This window comes from Gobius niger (genome assembly GCF_951799975.1).
Source record: "Gobius niger genome assembly, chromosome: 12".
Taxonomy (NCBI): Eukaryota; Metazoa; Chordata; class Actinopteri; order Gobiiformes; family Gobiidae; genus Gobius; species Gobius niger.
Genome location: NC_136863.1, coordinates 23,611,213 through 23,632,761, shown reverse-complemented (window position 1 = coordinate 23,632,761; position 21,549 = coordinate 23,611,213). Strand labels below are relative to the sequence as shown.

General features: G+C 41.1%; 2 protein-coding genes across 2 annotated transcripts in view; both read right to left on the bottom strand.

Moving 5' to 3' along the window:
* The window catches only part of pclaf (PCNA clamp associated factor), a 379,199-nt gene that overhangs the window by 89,584 nt on the left and 268,066 nt on the right, over positions 1-21,549 (bottom strand). The gene's annotated exons all lie outside the window — the stretch shown is intronic.
* Positions 3,528-21,549, bottom strand: part of LOC306971413 (metabotropic glutamate receptor 8-like) — a 125,762-nt gene continuing 107,740 nt past the window's right edge. The window contains exons 10-11 of the mRNA XM_079567684.1: positions 8,361-8,616; positions 3,528-3,997 (exon numbers count right to left, since the gene is read on the bottom strand). Of these exons, the coding sequence (XP_079423810.1) occupies positions 3,948-3,997; positions 8,361-8,616 (306 nt within the window). The 3' untranslated portion in view covers positions 3,528-3,947. The remainder of the gene's footprint in view (positions 3,998-8,360; positions 8,617-21,549) is intronic.

Below are 21,549 nucleotides of genomic sequence, written 5' to 3'. Positions count from 1 at the left end.
GCCGGGTGACACTCTGAAAGTATTTTTAGGGGGAAAAGTTTCAGAACCACTACTCTGCACTCTGTGACACTACACCAGAAAACATTAAAAAAAGGACATTCTGACTCGCCGAGCTAATGATCAGTACCCTTACCTCTTCATGAAGACTTCATTGTCCCCGTTGGCCAAAAGTGCTCTCTGTATTTTGAGCCATCCTTCTACTCCAGAGGATCCAGTCAGGACTAGAGACTGGACAGGCACAAGGAGAATTTTCACAAATATAGTTCCGGTTGAAAAAGGATATTCTCATTATGCCACGGTATAGAGGAAACTTCGGTAGGTTTGTCAGTGCAGTCTGACAATATGATGGAGAGTGTAAAAACATTCCTTATCCTTAAAAAAAAAAAAGGGTCTAGACTTGATAAAACAATGTCAGATTTGAGACATATTCTGTATATCCAAACTCTCCCTGTACCCCTGGTCTAATCTTCCTTTGCAGCCAGGAGAAGCAGAAATATTCATTACATGCATGAGCAGTTCCCAGTGGCAGCGCGTATCGATCGCGGCTCTCCCGCTCCTCAGAGTTATTGATCAATCATCGATGGGTCTGTTTCTTCCAGTGTAATGGTGTGCTACGAGCCTGTGTCCTGTCCCAGCGCAGAGGGGTGCGGCGGTAAAGGTCGTATCCAGTGAGGCGGCTGCATCTGCTCAGTGTACACAAAATTATTGATACGTAAAAGCACGGTTTTCCACCACCAACTTTTAATATACAAAGAATCGGATTATCTTCAGCCCCTGGTGTCTCTCAAGGCACTTCCTTTAGCGGCTGGGATAGAGGTTTGCTTTAACCTTGATTACTGCTCAAATTAGATCGGATCACGTACAGTAGAGAGAGGCTTTGCTTTGAAACGTCTCAGCACTTTTGACAATTAAGTTAGAAAACTTAAATATTGCAAAAAAGTCAAGTTAAAGCCACACTTATCATTTCTCCCGAGGGTGAGATACAAGCAATCAATTCATCAGAGCTGTTTGCGTTGGTGAATAAATACATAGAAATCAGAGAAATGCCTTAAGCCATGTGAGCCTGTTTCATCCCATACAAATGAATAGGGACTGAATTCTTCTTCATATCATTTCTGTGGTTTCTTATGAACAGATTATAAGATGAAGTTCAGTGGACTTAACTGACTTTGTGTTAGCATTTAGCCCAGATGACTTTTAGATGCTTATTTGTCTCTAAAGTCCAAACATCCATTAACCTCTTAACCCCCGCCTTAACCGAGCACATTTTCTCCAGTTCGGCTTTACCCAAATCCAAACGTTTCTCAGGCCAGTGCCTCATTTGAAAGCTAAGACGCGTAAAACTGATCTAAACTGATCTTTTTCCTCGCATTGTTGCCTTGATGTTTTGATACTCTTTTTCATCTCGTTTTCTTCACTTTTTTGTTGCTCTTTTGTGGTTGCGTTTTCGTCCTAGTTTTCATATCAAATCTGCTCGGTTAAGCCGTGTGATAAGAGGTTAATGAGTTCGAACTAGGTTTTGATCTCAGCTAAATGTGGTTGATGGGTTGACGACAGCGGAAAACATGATCTGCATCGTTCATAATTAGCGATGATTGATGGCTAATGTTAAGGCATTAGGAAAAATCCTCTGAGTAGGTTAGCGGACTCTGAAAAGACTAGGCTACTTCCTAACTGTCCGCACATGTTAGGATCGAATGCTTTTTATTTCTCTGAAAATAAAAACCTCCAAAATCATGTCTGATGCCTGATTTTATAAGAACTGAAAGAATCCGATATGGCAAATGCATGAGTAAGTCCAAAGTGCTTCTACTCACACTGTAGAAATGTAATTTTAGTAGAGACATTGACATTTCAGTATTGTTGTAAAATGAATGTATAAAAAGTTAACCATTATGGAAAAGTGTTAATCATCAGCGTCCTCTGCAAAGTTAGAGCTGCAAAAGCTTTTCTTGTTGTAAGGTCAACACTCTGTTCCTGATTAATCTTGTTGCTTGAAAGCTCATCTGTCCTTGGTTACTCCCACTCATCATGAGCACGTTGGGTATCTCTGAGTTATGCCCACACTGTTGCAACTGAAATGTTTAGTCATTAAACACTACGCTCAAGTTTGAAAGTTCGCGCATTAGACACTTTTACTCAACTGCATTGTCAAATTAAAAGGGACTAGGTTTTCATCGTCTCGCATCCAAAAGGCCTCTTCCGTATATGTATAAGGGAGACAGAGACAAAAAAAAAAAGTTGATTATAGAGGATCAGATGAGCGTGAAGAAGCTCTACGGTTTGAGAGGTAAAACGTCAAAACACCTCAAACAACAACTTAAAAATCTGTTCTACAATGGAAAACTCCTAGGGTTTAAAGCAGAACTATGTAACTCATGCCCCTAGAGGCCATAAGCGGCACTGCAGGTGTCGTAACAAGTTGCGATTTTTTTAACTTATTAATTGTCTTGGAGAGTAAATACTACGCTGACAGAAAAGACAAAGGGACAGAGGGATATTGTACATGCAATTATACAATGGAAATATTTTTTTTCACTCAAACTTGGCTGTAAATACTGTTTAAAGTGACGCTAGACAGAAAAGACAAAGAAATAGAGGGATATTGTACATTGTGCCACAACTCAATGACACAATGTAAATATTTTTTGGCGCTAGCCCACAGTTAGCTTTGCCCGTTAGCCTGTTAGCTTCTTCTTCATGGCAAGGCAAGGCAAGGCAAGGCAAGGCAAGGCAAGGCAAGGCAAGGCAAGGCAAGGCAAGGCAAGGCAAGGCAACTTTATTTATACTGCGCATTTCGTACACAAGGCAACTCAATGCGCCTTCTTCATGATTCTGTATAATTTAAACAATCAGTAACATTGTTGTCACTGGACTTATATGATTGTGAGGTGTATATGTTATGGAAACAATATTGAATAGAAAGGGGGTGGGACTAAATAAGGTCACACTTCAACCCACTCCTGTTTGAACATACCGGTAATACTTTGCATTGTTATAACAATTATTTTTAAGTTGTTTGAGGGAAACTAAACTAAACTAAACGAATTCTATTAGTGTGTCCGGGTCAGAGCTGGGAAAGTTGCAAGCGTGTTTTTCTGGCCAGAGACACCAGGGGGAGATGAGAGACCCCCCCAATCATCCCATCACCACTTGTATTACCCCCAGAGGTAATGCAAAAAGGATTTATTAAGGTAAACAAGCTACTTGGTTCTTCTTTAAGTAATTACACACAATTGATTCCCTCCCTGTTCCTTACTTTTCCAGTAATATACAAGTAAGAGTATTCATTTTAGCAATAAGTATGAAATGTCAACGCTGAGGGGTTAAATACTGTACAGATATTTCAAATAAACTACTGAGCGCTTTAAAAGGTATAAAAACCTTGAGGTAAAGTGACAATCTCTTATGTATTTCGGGAATAAGATGAGTTTCGCGTATTAGGGAAGAGCCATATTAGTCAAAGACTTAAATGGCAGCACTGCTTTGACCACAATAAAAGTTACACCTTTGTGAAATATTCTTTTATTATAAATAAATCTTTTGTATAAAAAACTGGCATGCTTCATTTTGAACCATTTCACAACCAAAAGCTAACGGCGTTTTTTTTTGCGTTAGCCGGACACGATGGGCTCATCTCATAATGCGGGTCGACGAACGAACGACATGAGACAAGAACCAGAAAATTTCACGACCACAATTATTTTTAAAGTACAGTTAGAATTACGACACGCATGGTTGGATCCCACCTGTTCTTTTTAAAACATTTAATCTTTCAGAGTTCCTCCGCCTTTCAAGTTTTCCTCAGTATAGATTTTGATCCTTCGGGGTTAGAGCAGTCTGTAAACATCAAAACACCTTGTTCAGTGTGCGAGTGGTGCCACCGCTGGACATTTATATCGTCCTCATCCCTGACGCGTTGGTCCAGCTTTGCAGCGACGGTCTCCTCAGATGTTGTGGTTGGCGTAGCTCACGTACGTAGTCTTAGGCGGTGGCACTGTAAAACCAAACACACAGCTAAGAGTTAGAAACGGAGCAAGAAATATGCAGCGATATCCAACAAGGACGTCAAAGATAGCCCTGTTCTCAAGGCGAAAACAACCCAGTACAGATGACGACTTAATTGTTTAATTGTACCAATTAGTAAATAAGGGTAATTTAAATTAGGGGTGCACCGACACCACTTTTTCTAAAACCAATATGAGTACTTTGATTTAAATACTTACCGATACTGAGTACAAGGCATTTTCTTCAACATACTTTTTGAAGTGAATAGACTGTTTATAGACTGACTTTTCCCCATATATGACATTTTATTTATTTATCACTTATCTGCGTCACTTTATCAACCGCTTGCACCATGATTGTAAACCTGCACTGCTTATACTGACTATAAAATGTTTTGTTAGAATATGTTTGCTCTATTATTTACTGTTTATACTTTTTGTCCCCAGAAAGTCCTTGCTAGTCTTATATAGTCGTATATAAATATACTATATATATATGCTATTTACAATATATATTTTTTTTTTTTCACTTTTCCTGCATATTTGCACAACCTGAGTGTAACAAGTAAATTTCTCCTTTGTGAGATCAATAAAGGCTATCTTGTCTTATTTTATCTTAACTTATTTTAGAATTTTTATTGCTCAGTCCATAGATAGACAGAACAGCCCATGTCCAAAAGCTCCTCAATGCTTGTGCTTTATTCATTTATCTATTTTTATTCAACAATAGCATTGAGATGGTTACTTATTACTGCAGCTAAATGGTCTCTTTTCACCTTTACTTCAGCTCCGTGTAGATTTTCTCATGTGTTTATAGCAACTAAAGCATTTTCATTGTTTTGCTGCAGCTCAATTTTGCTCAATATGGACATGCTGTATCTCTTTATTTTGTTGTTGTTTTCTGAGTACTTTTTAGTCGCTGGGTTAGTTTGACAGTTGAATTAATCCCCTGGGCATAAAGCGGTTTAAGAATCGCCAGCACTAGGGGCTAGTTAGCAACATTAGCCTGTATCTTGTAAACACTGCAGACTCGACGCTGCAGCACTAACAACATTCAGCTCTGGTTAAATCCAGCACAGACTCTGGTTTAGAGAGCGCAGTCTGTAATAAAGTCAGCTCTATGTGGAATATTGTATTTCCACTATAGAATTCTCCAGTTTGCTGCTATTTTCTCTCCTCAGCCGGCCGCACGTCGGTTTCTGGTATTGGGACCTCATGAATGAGTACCAGTATGAGAACAGGCATGTGGTATCGGGCCGATACCCGACACTGATATCGGTGCATCCCAAATTTAAATCGACTATGTATTCCTTTCTTTGGACAATGTGTACATTAATCAGCATTACTGTACACACTATATCCAAGAGTGAAATGATAGGATAGGGTACATTGTGTCACGATATTTGCATAATGCTGTTCACAGTAAGTACATGGCTCTGAGCATGAAATAAGGCTGTGCATTGCTTGTCCATAACAATACTGCTATAGGATGTTTGTATATGACAGAGTCACTCATGGTCCACTGGATAAGCTTTTATTATGTGCATATTTGAGCGACGTTATATAAGACATGTATTGGAGGCAAAAGAAACAACATCTGATTATTTCAGCATGATGTGAGCCAGAACACCAACTTTTCACAGACTTATCTACTGACAGTTTGCTGACTGTTTCTCCCTGGGTCTTCCCTAAAAAGTTTAAAGATACATATGGCTTGATTTTTTTTTTACTTTTTAAAGGTGGGATGCGACAAAAGTTAATGATGGCCTTTGTGATAACTTAATCGCAATTACATTAAAGAATCATTTATTTAGGGGTGGTATATTTTAGATGCTTCTTTTTGTGGAGATGTGAGGCCTGTGTGATCATTGCAAACACTTCAACTACAATAGCTGTTTGATTTATTTTGGAAAATAATCTTTCAAAATAAGTTTATGTCGGCTTATGTGTGTGGCAACTTTGACAGTAAAATAGTTTTTGGTTTTACGCCGTGTTCGTCCCTAAGCAACGTCTTCCAGGAAAAAGGAAACTGAAAAAGTGTCTGTGCCGCTAAAGTAAAGTGTGATTCATTACAATCACACTAAACCTTATGTGCTTAATTAATCAGACTGAATCGAAAAGTCTCAGCCCTAATACTTTTATCTTCCTATCAATGCTTTATTGTGTATAAAGAGTTGCCATAAAAAGTAAATCTCTTCAAATTAAGATTGCAGTAATATCTTAAATGATCTGACGCATTGAACCCACAAACTCCTTGCTGCAACTACGCACTGACTTTTTAAAAATCGACGTAGGAAATACCCCACGGCTCCATAATTTCAGCAGTGATAAATGTATGAAATTTGAGAATGACACATTTTTGATGGTGCACATCCATTAGACCCTTACCAAGATGTAAAATGACTTCTATAAGGTTTGGCATCAAACTGCACACTTGATAGAGGCTCATGAACAAGACCACGGCTCCTGGTCTGGAGAAGTGACCTAAAGAACCGTACTTACTTACCTTTTCCCCTACTATTATACCCTGTTTCTTTTTTCCCCATTTCTTTTTACCCACGGTTCTTCTTCCCCGTCTCTTTTTTCCCGTTTCTTTTTTCCTATTTCTTGTTCCCCGTTTCTTTTTTCCCATTTCTTATTCCCCGTTTCTTTTTTCCCGTCTCTTTTTTCCCACGTTTCTTCTTTCCCGTCTATTTTCCCCGTTTCTTCATTCCCGTCCCTTTTTCCCCCCATCTCTTTTTTCCCAGTTTCTTTTTCCCTGTCTCTTTTTCCCGTCTCTTTTTTCCCCATTTCTTATTCCCCGTTTCTTTTTTCCTGTCTCTTTTTTCCCATCTCTTTTTTCCCCGTCTCTTTTTTCCCAGTTTCTTTTTCCCCGTCTCTTCTTTCGTCTCCTTTTTGTCCCGGTGTCTTTTGGTGCTTGGTTCAGGTGGGAGTTAAGAGGTCAGCTCCCTCCTAACTGTACTGACACATGAAGAGAATCAGGTTCTGAAGCTTCTTTACACTTTTTAGATGCAGCCTGTCTCTTAGCAAAATGGGACATGCTTGAATTGAGTGTTCTCTATACATCAAATGAAAAAGCATGGCGAGATATAAAACGTGTATTTCATGATATTTACAACATTTTAGTGGTTTCTTTATCATGTACATATTTTAGTGGCCATTGGATGTGTGTCTGACCTCACAAAAAGCTGGAACTTAGCAGAACATGATCACCGAGGTACCCATAATACACTACTTGTTACTCTAAACCAGAACTTTTTTCATGGGGGGCCGCATATTGAAGCGTACACAGGGTGAAGGGCCGGTTTGTACCGCAAAACCTTTGACTAACAGAGGTTTTAATTGTGCCCCACACCTTTATTTATGCTTAAAACCTTCACCTGTCTGCATCTTTTACGTTGCTTTCTCTCTCACTATGTCTCTCCTTTGACCCGGCTGAATCTTTGATTGTTCTCAGTCTGATCCTAAAGGGGGTGCAGAGAGACGTCAGAGCCCCTGCATTCAAACTGCTTACTCTCACATCCCACTTCAAAGACCCATTCTGCATCGTCAGCCGAAAAGTGAAAACAACGTCCCGTTTATTTGTCAAAGATGTGCTGACTGATCTCAGATCTGCTAACAAGCACAGCCTCCATCAGTGTAGTTCTGTAAACGCTGACGTCTCTTTTATCTGTTCAATCATCGCGACCGCAGAGATAATACTTTGTAACTTGGATTGAACATCTGCAACGATTTAAAGAGTCACTTTGTAGCTTTTTTTGTTAGTTTTGGGGGGTATACATTTGAGAGTCATTGGTGCATCACAGAAAACATTACATCAAGCTGTTCATTGCTTTCACATATTGCGTGGCACAGCTGTTTAAGTATTGCAGAAAATCAACCTTATGGTAATTACAGGCGTGCTGTACTCTATCTAATATTGTCTGTATCAATCAAGAAGATGTTGTTACTGCAGTAGTCATGTTGCAGCAAAGTGGTGAGAATGAATGCGGCGCTGGGGAGTGTACGTGTTGCTGTGGCACTCAACTTTTAGTGTAGTCGGAATTCAGAATAATTTTACAGCCTGCCCCACCAAGAGATAAAGAGTGTTATTCACTTCCCTGGGACAGTTTCATTTGTGGATGTTCTATGGCAGTGGCTCTCAAACTGTAATGAATGATAGGAGACTCTTTCTATGTTTTTAGTCCCTCCTTAACATTTTTACTTAGTCTAAATTAATCACCAAAACATAACTCAAGAGATTTTAATCATAGCTTTAGTCAGCATGAGCTACCATGTCTTTTTAAAGATAATACTAGGACGAATTATCATGGACAAAATGAACGCTGCTCTGCTCTGTGGCAAAGCACTCACCGCTGGCTTCCACGGCTTCACACTCCTTCAGCTCGGTTTTCACCTCCCCGTTGGGCCGCTCCGCCGCAGCCAGGTGGGACAGTTTGCTGGTCATGGTTGCCGCGGTGACGATGGCCTTGAAGCTGCGTTTGCGCTTGGGCACGTTTTGCTCGGGGTGGAAGATGATGATGTAGACTTTGTGGATGTAGAGCATTCCCAGAGACACGGAGGCGCTGAGGCTCAGCGAGATGGTCAGGGTGGCCGTCTGAATGTACATCTGAAGAGAGAGAGGGGACAGGCAGTTAGGAACATATCAATAAGAATATGGCCAGACCTATATTAGTGGAAGTTATGGGGTATTCAATCCTCTATTGTGCACATACGTATTGCACACAGTATACAGTGTGAACAGTGTCTTTTTACATCTTAATGGGGGTTTGTGAGTAACATGGTTTCGGTCTTTGCATACGCATTCACAACAATCTAGAATGTCATGTCATGTTTTCAGTTGGAGAAGGGCCTAAACACCTCAAACACCTCAAGGGGAGAGACACAGCTTTGGAAAGAAATCCCCAAACAGAAAATCTCCAAGTATTGAATAATTATTTGGAAGTGCTTGGAACATCAAGCACATCATTTTGAATATTGTTACCACTTTTGGACACCTTTATGATACAGTCATGTGTTCTTAGTTCATATATGCTGAGAGAGAAAACGTTGACATTAGTGACACTTTTTGTCTCATGTCGATATGTCCAGCCAATGCAGACATACAAGACTGACAAGTCAAAAATTAAGCATTTGGACGGTTAGCATAGTTAGCACAATAGAAGCTGCCCACTAGTGCAATTAGAAATTGTAGGCAGTTTAGAATGCTGTGATGTCATGTGAGTGCTAAATGTCTATCGTTTGTGTTTGCTCTAAAATCACTTCCTTCAAAATAACCTGATAAGAGGATCCGAATTGGCCACAGTGTACCTTATGTGAACGTTAATTTATGTTGTCAGTAATCATGACGCAAGATTAGTGCATTGTTTGACAGAGCATAAGACATAATCCAAATCAGCTTGTATGAGTGGTCAAGCATGGTGCCTTCACTTTTCATCACTGTGGTCTCTAGCTCCCTCCAGGATCAATAGGTTGCATTCATGTGACATCACAACATTCTAAAGACCCAATGGTTTCAAATTGAGGCAGAAGGCAGCTGAGAATTCCATGGTGGTAACTATGATAACTGTCAAAATGCAGATTTCTAGTCTTTATTCTTTGTTTATTGTGTCCTTGGGCAAGACACTTCACCCAATGCCTATGTGTGAGTGGTTGGTGGTGGTCAGAGGGACCGTTGGTGCAGATGTGTTCAGCCTCGCTTCAGTCAGTCTACCCCAGAGTAAGCTGTGGCTACACATGTAGCTTACCACCATCAGCATGGAGTGAATGAACCCCTCTTCCTTTCATGTGTGAAGTGCTTTGGGTGTGACTTGTGTCATATGAAAAACAAATAAGATTCCCTTCCCTTCCCTTATTGCTAATTTCTCTGTAATTGTAATTCCTGTTCCTGTTCACATGAAACAAAAACTGTCACAACATTGAAAATCATCTCTTCCAGCACATATGGACTATGGTCTAATCATTTCCTCATAAAAGTGTCCAAAAGTGGTGAAAATATCAAAAAACATGAGCGTGATGTTTGTGAGATGAAAGGACTTTCAGCTGTAAGAATAATGGGCCAGGTTTGTGAATCCAGTCACTGTCAAATAATGATCAGGAAAAACATTTGGACATTTCCTTTTTGGAAATTTCTTTCTCTCCCATAGAGTTGTATTGGCACCTGCCCTCCACCTGAAAAAACATTCTAGAACATGAACCCACCTATGTGTTTGTTAAGTGATGATGTCATCGCTCTACTTCCGGGTCCAATGGAGAGGGGCCCTATTCACTATGATATTTTCTAACCTGCTATAGAGCCTAGTCGGCTCTAAAGCAGGAGACTCTGATCACAAATATTGTTTTACTCATTTACTCTTTAGTTTCATTAGTAATACTTTTCTGGCATTAATTATCAACTTATTTTTCGGCTTATTTTAAATATAAAAATATCTGCATTTTACCAGGAGAAATGGTGAGATATATTGTTCGAATTGGGAGTAAAACAGTTTTGGGCCTTTTATCTGTTGTTGCTTCAGCAGGAGATCCTGATAAAGTTGTGTTTTTTGCGGTGTTTATCAGTGGAACTCTCAACAGTTTGGATCCGGAAGTAGATAATTATTGTGTGTGATGTCACACTTAACAAACGTATCGATACAGACGCCGTCTCTGGAATCGCCCATACATGGTCATGTCTGAAGCAGTTGAGGGGGAAAACGAACGGGAGAAAAAAAAAAAAAATTCTCCAATTAAACTACTTCAACAAATGCTAAATTATGAATATAGTTTTCTACTAAATACCGATACAAAGACATGGAGAGGAGCAAAGTGGTCCAACAGCCCATGTAAACTAACATGATGCTTCATGTTAGCATCATGCTACATGCTAACGGTAGCTACGACTGCTGTTTTTTCACTTCTACTGAACATTCTGCTGTGAAAAAAACATCCATATGGACCCGATTTAGACTTTATTTGTATGTGATAAATACGTTTATATTCTGCCAGAAAACAGCGAAAAAGAGCGAAAAAATTGTGTTTCCCAAAAGATACTTTCTTCCTCCTCTGAGAGGCCACGCCAACTTCTATGACGCGATGCTGTCTTTATCTATTGTTTGGAAGGTTTTCACTGCTCACGGACCCTCTCACCAGAAAACCTACAAAGCAATTAATCCTGGAACGTGGTAGAGCCGACTGGACAACGTGGACAAAAGTGTGTAATAAAAGAAAGGAAAGGTCTACAAAACTGTCTGTGAGTTTGTGTGTGAGAGGTCTTTTTTTTTTTTCTAATGTCAACTAATCTCAGCAAGCCCAGAGCTATATTATTTACTTTGGCACCCTCTCAAGAGAAAAAGTTAGAGTTTCAAAGACTTTCAGACATATTTCCCAAGTACGAATCACTTTTTCTTTTCAAAACAAACAGATGTTGAGCTCCGACAAACCATTTTTCCTCCATGCCCACTAAGTTGTCTTTCGCCACACGCACACACACACCCACATGCTGCAGTTAACCAGGCAGAGCAGCTACTTCCTGCCGCGGTCCCCTAGCATCTGTCACCCGGCACCTGTGCACACTCCTCCCCAGCATGCGCGCCACTGCCTGCCTATACCCCGGTCGCCATGACAACACCCGCCCCGTAAAAGACAGAAACTGACACTAATGGCCGCCGTGCTGAGCGGCGGCGGGGAATCCTCCGCGGGGCCCCTCCAGTCGACAGGAAAAGGAAGTCGGGAAAACAGGCAGACCTGCAACGCAACGCTCCGAGGGATCGCTGTGAAAATGAACAAGGGGCTAAAGGAGCGTGAAGCCGCGGGGAAACAGGTGCCCGAGTGATTTATGTGTTCCCTGCAGCACCAAAAAAAAAAAAGGAAAACGCAACATGTTGTTGGCCTCAAAATATGTTTGTGCTATGTCAGTGCCCTGCATGCATCCACTTTTCCTTTCAGGCATGTAGACTATCAAACATGTCTGCACATTCACAAACGAAAATAATCAATATTACATTATTTTCATGAGCAAAAACTTGACCTTTGCTCACTCGGGCCATAAAGTTCTATTTTAATTTCTGTTTTTTGTCTCCTATACATGAGGCTTGTCTGAATGTTACGCCTAAACTCTTCCACCCCACTGCAGAACTTTGTGACACGAGTGGGCAAAAGGTCTGTTTTGCTTTGGATCGATCACCCTTTGGGATATACACAGGGAACATCTCATGGGTGGAACAATAGAATGGACTCAATTCATTTCCAACAAATTCGGAAGTAAAACTTGACACCATAGAGCTGAGATTGAAAAGGAAATGGGCTTCTCCAATAATGCAGTGCGGAGTCATTGCCATGGCCTTCACAGTCTCTTGACCTTAACATAATTGAAGATCTGAAGATAGGCCTCCAAAAATCAGTGCGTACAAGACTGCCCAGGAAGAAAGGGCAAAATTCATATATAGACATTTCGATCCAGGGTGTCTTAACTGTCACACTCCTCTGTCTGTCACGGATCAGTCATCACGTGTAATTTGTCCCCTTATAGGTTTGCAAAAGTGTGGGATTGAGACATTCATTGACAGTCTTGGCCTGGAGGTCTGTTTGATGTGTGAAAAGCCGATCATCTGATTTAAGTCCCGGATCAATAAGACAGTGACGGCCTCTGCGGAGAAACGCTAATGGCAGTTTACAAACCTGCCGACCTCTTGGGAATCCCTCATCAGTATGTTTTCAATAACTTATTTACATTATGAGTCAAAGCAGCTGATCACGGTCTGTATTTCCAAAGCAACAGAACAAGTTTAAACAGAATTCTTAACTTGAAGTAAGAAGTAGTAGTTGTTTTTTTTGTAGAAGTGGTAGTAAACAAAAATGTATACAAGCATTAAACAACATAGTTTTTCTCATTCACTAAATCAAATAATACAAGACTCCTTTTGTTGTAAAATGTCTTTCGAGCTGTCTAATTACAGAAGCAGCTTATTGTGATTCTGGGAGAGCACTTGTCCCGGGATAATTGGGGGTGTCAGCAGGTGTTGTAGGTCACACATCAATCAGAAGGGGGCGCTATCCTGGGGGATGTTTACAATGGCAGCTCTGAGTGAGTCCTGGACCACTGCCAGACACAAGCACTTCAAAAGAGACTGATTACCACATCCCAGCCTCGCCAAGTCTGTGGGAATTCAGACGCTATTTTAGGCTTACTACCAACAAGAAAATAATCCTATTAATACGTTGGCTATTAGGTATTAGTTAGAATTTATTGTAATTGCTTTGTTCTGCTTATACAGTACTGTATGTGATTGGTGGAATTCAATTTGTTTTATCTCATTGCAAAGCTTTTTTTTTCATCCACCACAAGCTAGCCAGATAGTTCTTGTTAGCATTGCCATGACTGCAAAGCTTTACTTTGCTCACCAGCCATATCAGCTTCACCAAAAGAAAGTGGCTCTGGGCCATAGATACAGTATGTACAAGGGATAACCGGTTATTCATTCTGCCCCATTGATATTAATGATGCCGAGTGGTCTGTGTCTTTTGAGGTTGCCCCTGGCCACCAGGGGGTGGTATTACAGCTCTCCGCCATGAGGACCAAAGAGAGGGCTTTCCTTGCCCATTGGTCTTGGCACAACCTGCAAGTCCAAACACCGGAAGTGACATATCTGTGAAAACTCGCCTGAGCCAATCAGAGCGAGTGTCACTCTGTACATCTTTGTAGTTTTCTAAACGCTCTGCACAGGCTGCTGGGTTTAACGTTGGGCTAGCTCAGGGCTAGCTTAGCAGTGGAGTATTGTGCTTCTGTGATCTGAGCTATTTTATGTAAACTTCAGCAACTGATGACTCTAAATATGTTTGGCCTGGGCCTGACAGCAACAAAGAATTTGTAGTCATTTTGTGTCCTCCATTCAAATAGTGTCCTCCATTCTTGATGCTGTGATATTGTTAGCCAAACCCTTCTCCCGCCATGTTTGATTCTGTCACGTTGCCTTCGTCACACCCTCTAATTGGCTTCTTGTCATATGTCCCGCCTCTATTTGAAGGTTCTTTTGCTCAGCTTCGTGTCTGAACTATTGTTCTGCTTAGGATAAATGGAGGAGAGTATTGGCCAGGCTTCTATTGCTCCCTGAAAGTAGCTGTCAACAAGTCTCTAAACTCGTCCACGGACCGGAGTATTAAAAATATGTTCGTAATGTAAGTGGTGAGTTTAGACCACATCTTACAGTTTAAACTTGCTCCATCGTTCGGGCACAGGGCCTCTAAATCGAATAGTGTGAATTTGCAAACTTTAATCTGTCTTATTTTTCCCTTAAAACCTAAAAGGATTACACATAACCTTGTGAATGAGTTCTTGAGACACCCCTGCTACATCTAAATTTGCGATCTGTCGAGCAGTAGCTGATGGGGCGGTCCTGGGGGAGGTGTTTCAGATGAGAGAGAGGGAGACACTGGCTCCATACAAACTAACCAGGTTCAAATTCATCTGTATTCAGTCTCTCTGTCTCCTCTGTCTCCCCTTAACTACTGCAGCTCCACAGAGACCGGCTCCTCTGACCCAGGCACTTTATCAACGTAATGTAATCGCTGCTCTGTCATTACGTTGTTATCAGCATCCACGAATGGGTTTCTGATGTGAATTTGTGCAGATTATGGTATTTATTAGAAGATCCTCTGATGTGTTTATTGCACATTATTCATCCTCTAGGATCCACAAGCATTTCCCCGTCTCCGTTAAGAGGAAATGCTGTTCTTGTGAGTAGGCTTTATAAAAGTAATCTATCTAATTTATTGTCACTTGCATCATTATCATTTTTATCATTATATTTACTTTTTCTTGGGATAACACTTGAGCCCTGTATTGTGCTTCACATCTGGATCAATAATTTACATTTTGTTGTTTAGAAAAGTGAGTCTTTTTCTTAAAGCGGCTGCTCCTGTCGGTTCGGGTTTTGCTCTTGTGCAAAAGCGGCATAAATAAACAAGACATGTCTATATTTTATTACGTCTGTTGACTGTTGTAGATGTGCCAGCTGGCCATCTTTGACAGTGGGTTTGACAGTGTAATATGAAAAGACTCATTTCAGGCTGCCTTACCGAGACTACCATGGGGAATGCTCGCGTCTCTCACTGCTTCCTGATATACCTAATCAGGCCGGGCTGTGTTTGTGGGCCTCCCTGGTGGTCTCAGCACTCCACTAGTCAGTACAGGAGGTGTATGGGGGGGTATAGGGTCTGCCTCATGTGATTTCAAAGTCCATTCCTGGCTGTGTTTCTTATGGATTTAGGACAGATATTTCACTGGGGAGATGATGAGGGACTGGCTGTCTCAGTTTTCTTGTTCTGTAATCCCCGCATCATACAGCCGTTCGTATATACAGACGTCAACGTGTCATATAAACGTCTCATGGAAATCACAACTTTTCCCTCTTTTTAGTCGTTTTCTGGCTGACTATGAACATATTTATCACACACCAATAAGATCAAGCCAAAATCGGGTCCATATGGATGTTTCTTTCGCAGCAGGCTGTTTAGTAGGAGCAAAAAACGGCACTTCTTGCTAACGTTAGCATATGTAGCATGAAGTTAACGTAGCTTACAGGTTAGAATTGTCAGTTTTTTTAAAGTATTCATGGGCTGTTGAACCATTTTGCTTCTCTCCATGTCTCTGTATCTCCATTTAGTAGAAAAAATATATCTGTTAAAGAAGAGCTAAGTAACTTGTTTACCTTAATAAATACTTTCCGTAGTCCCTTTGGGGGTAATACAAGTTTTAATGGGATGATTAGGGGTCTTTCATCTCCCTCTGGTGTTTCTAGTCAGAAAACCACAATTGCAACTTTCCCTGCACCGACACGGAGGCCCCAATACACACTTATGGAATCACGAAGAAGAAGCTAACAGGCTAACGGGCAAAGCTAACTGCGATCTCCATTGTGTCATTGAGCACGAACAATTAATAAGTAACAAAAAAACGCAACATGCTACAACACCTGCAGTGGCACTTATGGCCTCTAGGGGCATGTGTTATATAGTTAAAGTAATTATGCATTTTGAATTGGGAGAAAGTTCTCTGCTTTGTTTTCCCCCTCTGGCTGCTTCAAACATGACCATTATATGGGCAATTTCAAAGATGCCGTCTGTATTTATACTCACTTCCACAGGTGGGCCCCTCAATGCATCAAAGTTGATCAAATCTGCTTATTTTTTGGGCCAATAGGACCTTCAGTATGCTCGAAATACGCCTGATGAAGACAGTATCTGATCACGTCACATGTTTGTAGTGATGTGGGAAGAGCCACAAATGCCATTCCCTGAGTTTGACCGCGGATTGAACTCCATTTTTGCCAGGAGGAAGTGACTGTACTATCCATGTAATCGCCATGTCGCCATTTGCACATCAATTATGCAGAAATGTATGGGAGTATGAATTATGTATTGTACCTTTCTACTCCTCAGGGGCGAGCCTCTGGCAGTATAGCAGTGATTGTGATATTTACTTTTTCATATCCAGGGGTGCGTTAACATTTGAGGAAGACTGCAACATGAACTGCTTAACTAATTCAAGCCCAAAACTTCACCGTCACTACAGAGCTAATAAAACAGAGGCCCACACTAAATTGACTTTTTAATTGCAACCGTTCAAATTGCGATTTCAATTAGAATTCAAATCGCACCCATATGAGTTTCTCCTCCAGTCTGCGTATATAACTGAACCCATTTTCCTCTCAATGGCACTGCGTCTTTACCGCGCCAAGAGCTCCACCGCCGCATCCACATAAAGTTGAGTCGTATAATGCTCGATATCGGCCCCCGGGAACGCAATTTCTCTCAGTTTCATCATTTTATTCCCCTGACGAACTGTGAAGGTGAAAACTCTGCCATTTTGTCAACAGCCACTCCAGTTACTGCTATATGCGTACATTTCTGAGGCACAAAAACAGAAAGGCTCGCAAAAGTAGATTGTAAATAATGATTGAGGGGCGACCTGCCGTGGGCCAAGTCTGGGCCAATACCCAAGGGCTATTTTTATATTGAAGTGGCCAGGTGATAGATGGAAAATGTACATAAATGGGACTATTAAAGTGCATATATCTTAGTTCAAAGTGACAGTGGATGACGGGGATGAACATATAAGGCCATCTCAACCTCTTAACCTCCACCTGAGCCGAGCACAATATAGTACCCCTTTTTAGCCACTTAGAAAATCGACATTTTGTGTAAATGTACTTGTATCGTGTAGCTACTCACGTAATTGTATTTAAATAGGGAAAACGTGGAAGAGCTTGGTCTTTTCTTACTTCACCCCTGTTTGCCCCATAGAGGAGAGGAGGAGAGGCTAAATGTTAACAACATCTTTGGTCTTTTTGTGTGACTGAGCGCACGCACAAAGACCAGACAGGTACGCATCAACTCGTCTAAGCTCAGGTAAGAACATATCTCAGTATGCAAAAACGGTGGCCTGTTCCTTTAAACAAATACTGCTCAATATGGTCTGTATTGTACAACTTGATGCTAATTGCTACCTAAACCTTAGGCCAGGTATCTCCAACCAGTAGCTCGCGAAGCCTCTCCAGGTGGCTCGCCAAAGACTTTCTACATCTCTACACGCTTCATAACTCAAATTTTAAATGCATTTTCTGTTTGTTCTGAACATGCTAAACACAATCTGTGAACAGTTGGTTCAATATAGTAAAGTATAAGGACTAAACTCAAGTCACTTTCTTTGAAATACCATCATGGCAAATAATCCCTCTAGGTGAACTCCACCTTAGTTGTGTTTTTGAACATAAGTAGCTCTCCGATATTCATATTGTGTAAAAGTAGGTCGTCAGGTAAAAAAGGTTGGAGACCCCTGCCTAGGCGGTGGACAAAATCAACATGACAGTCCCCAGAGGAAGGCGTTTATCTTCTATTGCAGGGAAAATATTGTAGAGTTGGCGTTCACCCAGCTTATAAAAATTACTAAAAAGAGCCTACATTTGTGGCTGGATAGAGCCATGGGTTTAGTTTATTTTGACCTGTGACCTGTGTTTTTTTTTTTTTTCATGTTTTTTGAGGGCATTCACAATTTAATAAATCAGGCAAAAAGTAAATAATAACCTATCCTTGAAGATTATGCTAAGTATGTGGAAAGGTGCCCCTTATGTGTTGGTGACACAATGTACGCTTTGTGCCGGTGTTATTCACCAATCGCCCCGGTGTTATTCACCAATCGCTTGCCTGCTACACACTCAGTGGCCTGCTTTACTCAACCCATTTGGGAACGACTCCCTCCGCTGACCACCTGTGAAATGGTGGCTTGGCAGAGCAATCCAGTCCATATGGTCCACATTTTATAGATAAAGAACGCTTTAAAAAAAAAAAAAAAATGTAAATCTGACAGTTTGGAGACAGTTCTGGGATCTGTCTTCTGATCAGATAATGAGAGGATTAATCATACTGACTGTAGTTGCTCCATAAAAGAAAGTGAGCTCTCCGGTGCACTTCTGTATATACCGTACTTCCTAATCTGTTTAATCAAAATTAGCAAAATAGATCAGTTTCCTTTCCTTGCAGTGATTAGATTAGTCATTTAGTCAAACATTGTGTTGTGTTTTTTTTAATAGAGTTTTTGCGTTGTGGTTTACTTATTCATGTGTTTATTTACTCGGGAAAAATGCAAATGGGTGAACAGGGAAGTAAACAAACCATGTCGGATCTAAATTGGGGAGGTAGAAATTGAAAGGGTGTATGCAACAAAGTTTTTGGGAATCAATATTGATGATAAGTGAAATTGGAAAGTGCACATAAATACACCAAAGACTAAAATCTCTGAACTGTGCCCGCCCCTTTTCTCCTATCAGGTAACATAGGGCTGGAGAAATCAAGATAAAATCAGTTACTACACGAAAACAAAGCCGTGAATATAGGAAATAACTGTGAACCTGACTACAGGGACTGGACAAGAAGAACTGAAGCTCCAACAAGGACTAGACGTTCTCTTTAAATCTTGGCCCGTCTGCTGAGGGACTCCCATCAGCCCTGGGTCTCTTTAGCCTGTCCGTTCATGGTAGTGGATCTCTCCTTCTGTAGTTTATTTTTTCTCCCACTGGGTTGTTGAGTTTTTCCTCGCCGTGCCGGAGAGTCAAAGGACGGGGGACGCCCACGAGGCTCGTCACCACCTGCTGCCGGTGTTTATTTGGACATTATGTTTGCCTGGATTCTTCATTTGCCTGAACTTTACATTGTTTTGTTTACTGTTTTGGTTCATTGCTTTAATGTTTGTACAGTCCTGTGAGGCAATTCCCGTGGTGATAGTGGGCTATACAAATCCATTGACTGATTGATTGTTTTTTTAAGTTTACTAGTCACAAATACACTTCAAAGGCCTTGTACATTTACAAATGATAAAAGAAAGCAGCGAGTAAACTTTAACATTCTAATTCTTCCCAAGGATGAGTTCATAAGCATGTTTCACAACTTTCAGGTAACAAAGTGTAGCTTTAAAGGAATAGGCCACCGTTTTTATATACTAAGATATGTTCTTACCTCACTTTAGTCGAGTTAATATATCCCCGTCTGGTCATTGTCCGCGCGCTCTGTCACGCAAACGGAGCACATACGCAGCCTCTCCCATATGTGACATAGCTCCGAAAAAGCTCACGATAGAAGCTACCAAGCTCTTCCACGTGTTCCCTATTTAAATAAAGTTACGTGAAGTGTTTTCATGCGAAGTATATTTACACAGAAATGTAACGTGTCGATTTTATAAGCAAATAAAAAGGGGGACTATATTGTGAGGCGTAATGATACGAGGAGCACAGCGTCCGCGTAGTAACTCCTAAAGACTTCCCCCGCTCACTTCCGTCAATAACCTTTAGGAGTTACTGCGCGGACGTTTTACTCCTCGTATCATTACGCCTCACAATATAGTCCCCCTTTTTATTTGCTTATAAAATCGACACGTTACATTTCTGTGTAAATATACTTCGCATGAAAACACTTCACGTAACCTTATTTAAATAGGGAACACGTGGAAGAGCTTGGTAGCTTCTATCGTGAGCTTTTTCGGAGCTATGTCACATATGGGAGAGGCTGCGTATGTGCTCCGTTTGCGTGACAGAGCGCGCGGACAATGACCAGACGGGGATATATTAACTCGACTAAAGTGAGGTAAGAACATATCTTAGTATATAAAAACGGTGGCCTATTCCTTTAAATGTCACGACAACTTGCCTGCTCGCTCCTGCCCAATGTAAATACTTTCTAACTAGATGCACAGTCTTTTGCATTCTATTGAAGAAGGACAGAACAAATTTCATTCCACCGCAACAACAACAAAAATGCACAGGGCCTGGTAGCAGCCCCTTCTCTGCATAATATCCACCATCATCCTATACAAACGTGTTTTCTTTAGTTTCCGATTGTCCCTGAGCGGAGTCACTTGAGAGCACCAGGAGCGTGGGGGTGGGGGGGGGGGCTGTGGCGCGGCGGTATAGTTGAGGTTAGCACATGTGAGGGAGCGGGTTGATGAAACACCTCCCTCTGTTTCAGGACGCTGATGTCATTATCACCTGAGTTTGTGGAGGCTCGGTGCCGAATGTGCAGCCTCAGTGCTTTCTCAGGATAAAAATAACACTGTGTCTCTGTTACGATTCCAGGATCTGCCGGAGAAAGCCTTCAGAGGAACCACACACCGTCGGTCTGGCTTTTTACAGTTTAAATACAGTCTTCCAGGCAGCGAGGTCCCTAAGGATTTGTCAGACGGCGCCTAAAAATAGCGACAATTGGCGCAGTTGAAATATGTAACACATCAAATTTCCTCATGCATGATGCAGTAAGACGAAAATGTGTCAAGTGTGAAAGGATAGTTCATATTTTAGCGTTTTTTAAAAAGTTCTGTCAGTGTGTTGTTTCATTGCAAATGACGGCACTTTGGAATTGCAGGTTGAGAGCATTTGGATTGTTTAGCTAAGTGCATGTGACAGGGAACCATTTCGGCAGAAAACTACAGTTTACACAATTATATTTTAGATTTACTAGTTTTTGACATTCTTGCGACGTTTATTATTTCATCTCATTGTTGGACGTGGCAGAGGATTTGAGAAAAAGAATGGATAACATGCTTTGGGAAAGGGAAAGTTGTCAGTATTTGAAAAAGTGTGGGGACCATTTAAAGACTGTGGCTGCGTCCGAAACCATCAAATTTTAGCCACTAAGTACTAACACTAACAACTAATCCTAAACCTTTCATGGGCTCAACTGTTCGATCTCTATGAAGTTAGTGAACTAGAGCTTCAGCAGCATTTGCCCAATTTGACCGTCCTTACCCAGGGGAAGGGGAAGTGACATCACCAACAGCTGTTCCTCTTCTTCTTTAAAGTTATTGGTGGAGTGCAGGCGAAACAAAAGTGCATGCTGCCACCTACTGTGTAGTGTCCAACAACGCGACTAATGTGACATGAACAGATGCTGGCCTCCGATTGGCAAATGCGAGAGTGGACAGCCCTCACTATTAACATTCAGGTCATACGGATTTAATATTTCACAACATCATACCGCCATTCTAAAAGGGGATTTTCGCCGATTAGCCTTTATTAGCACA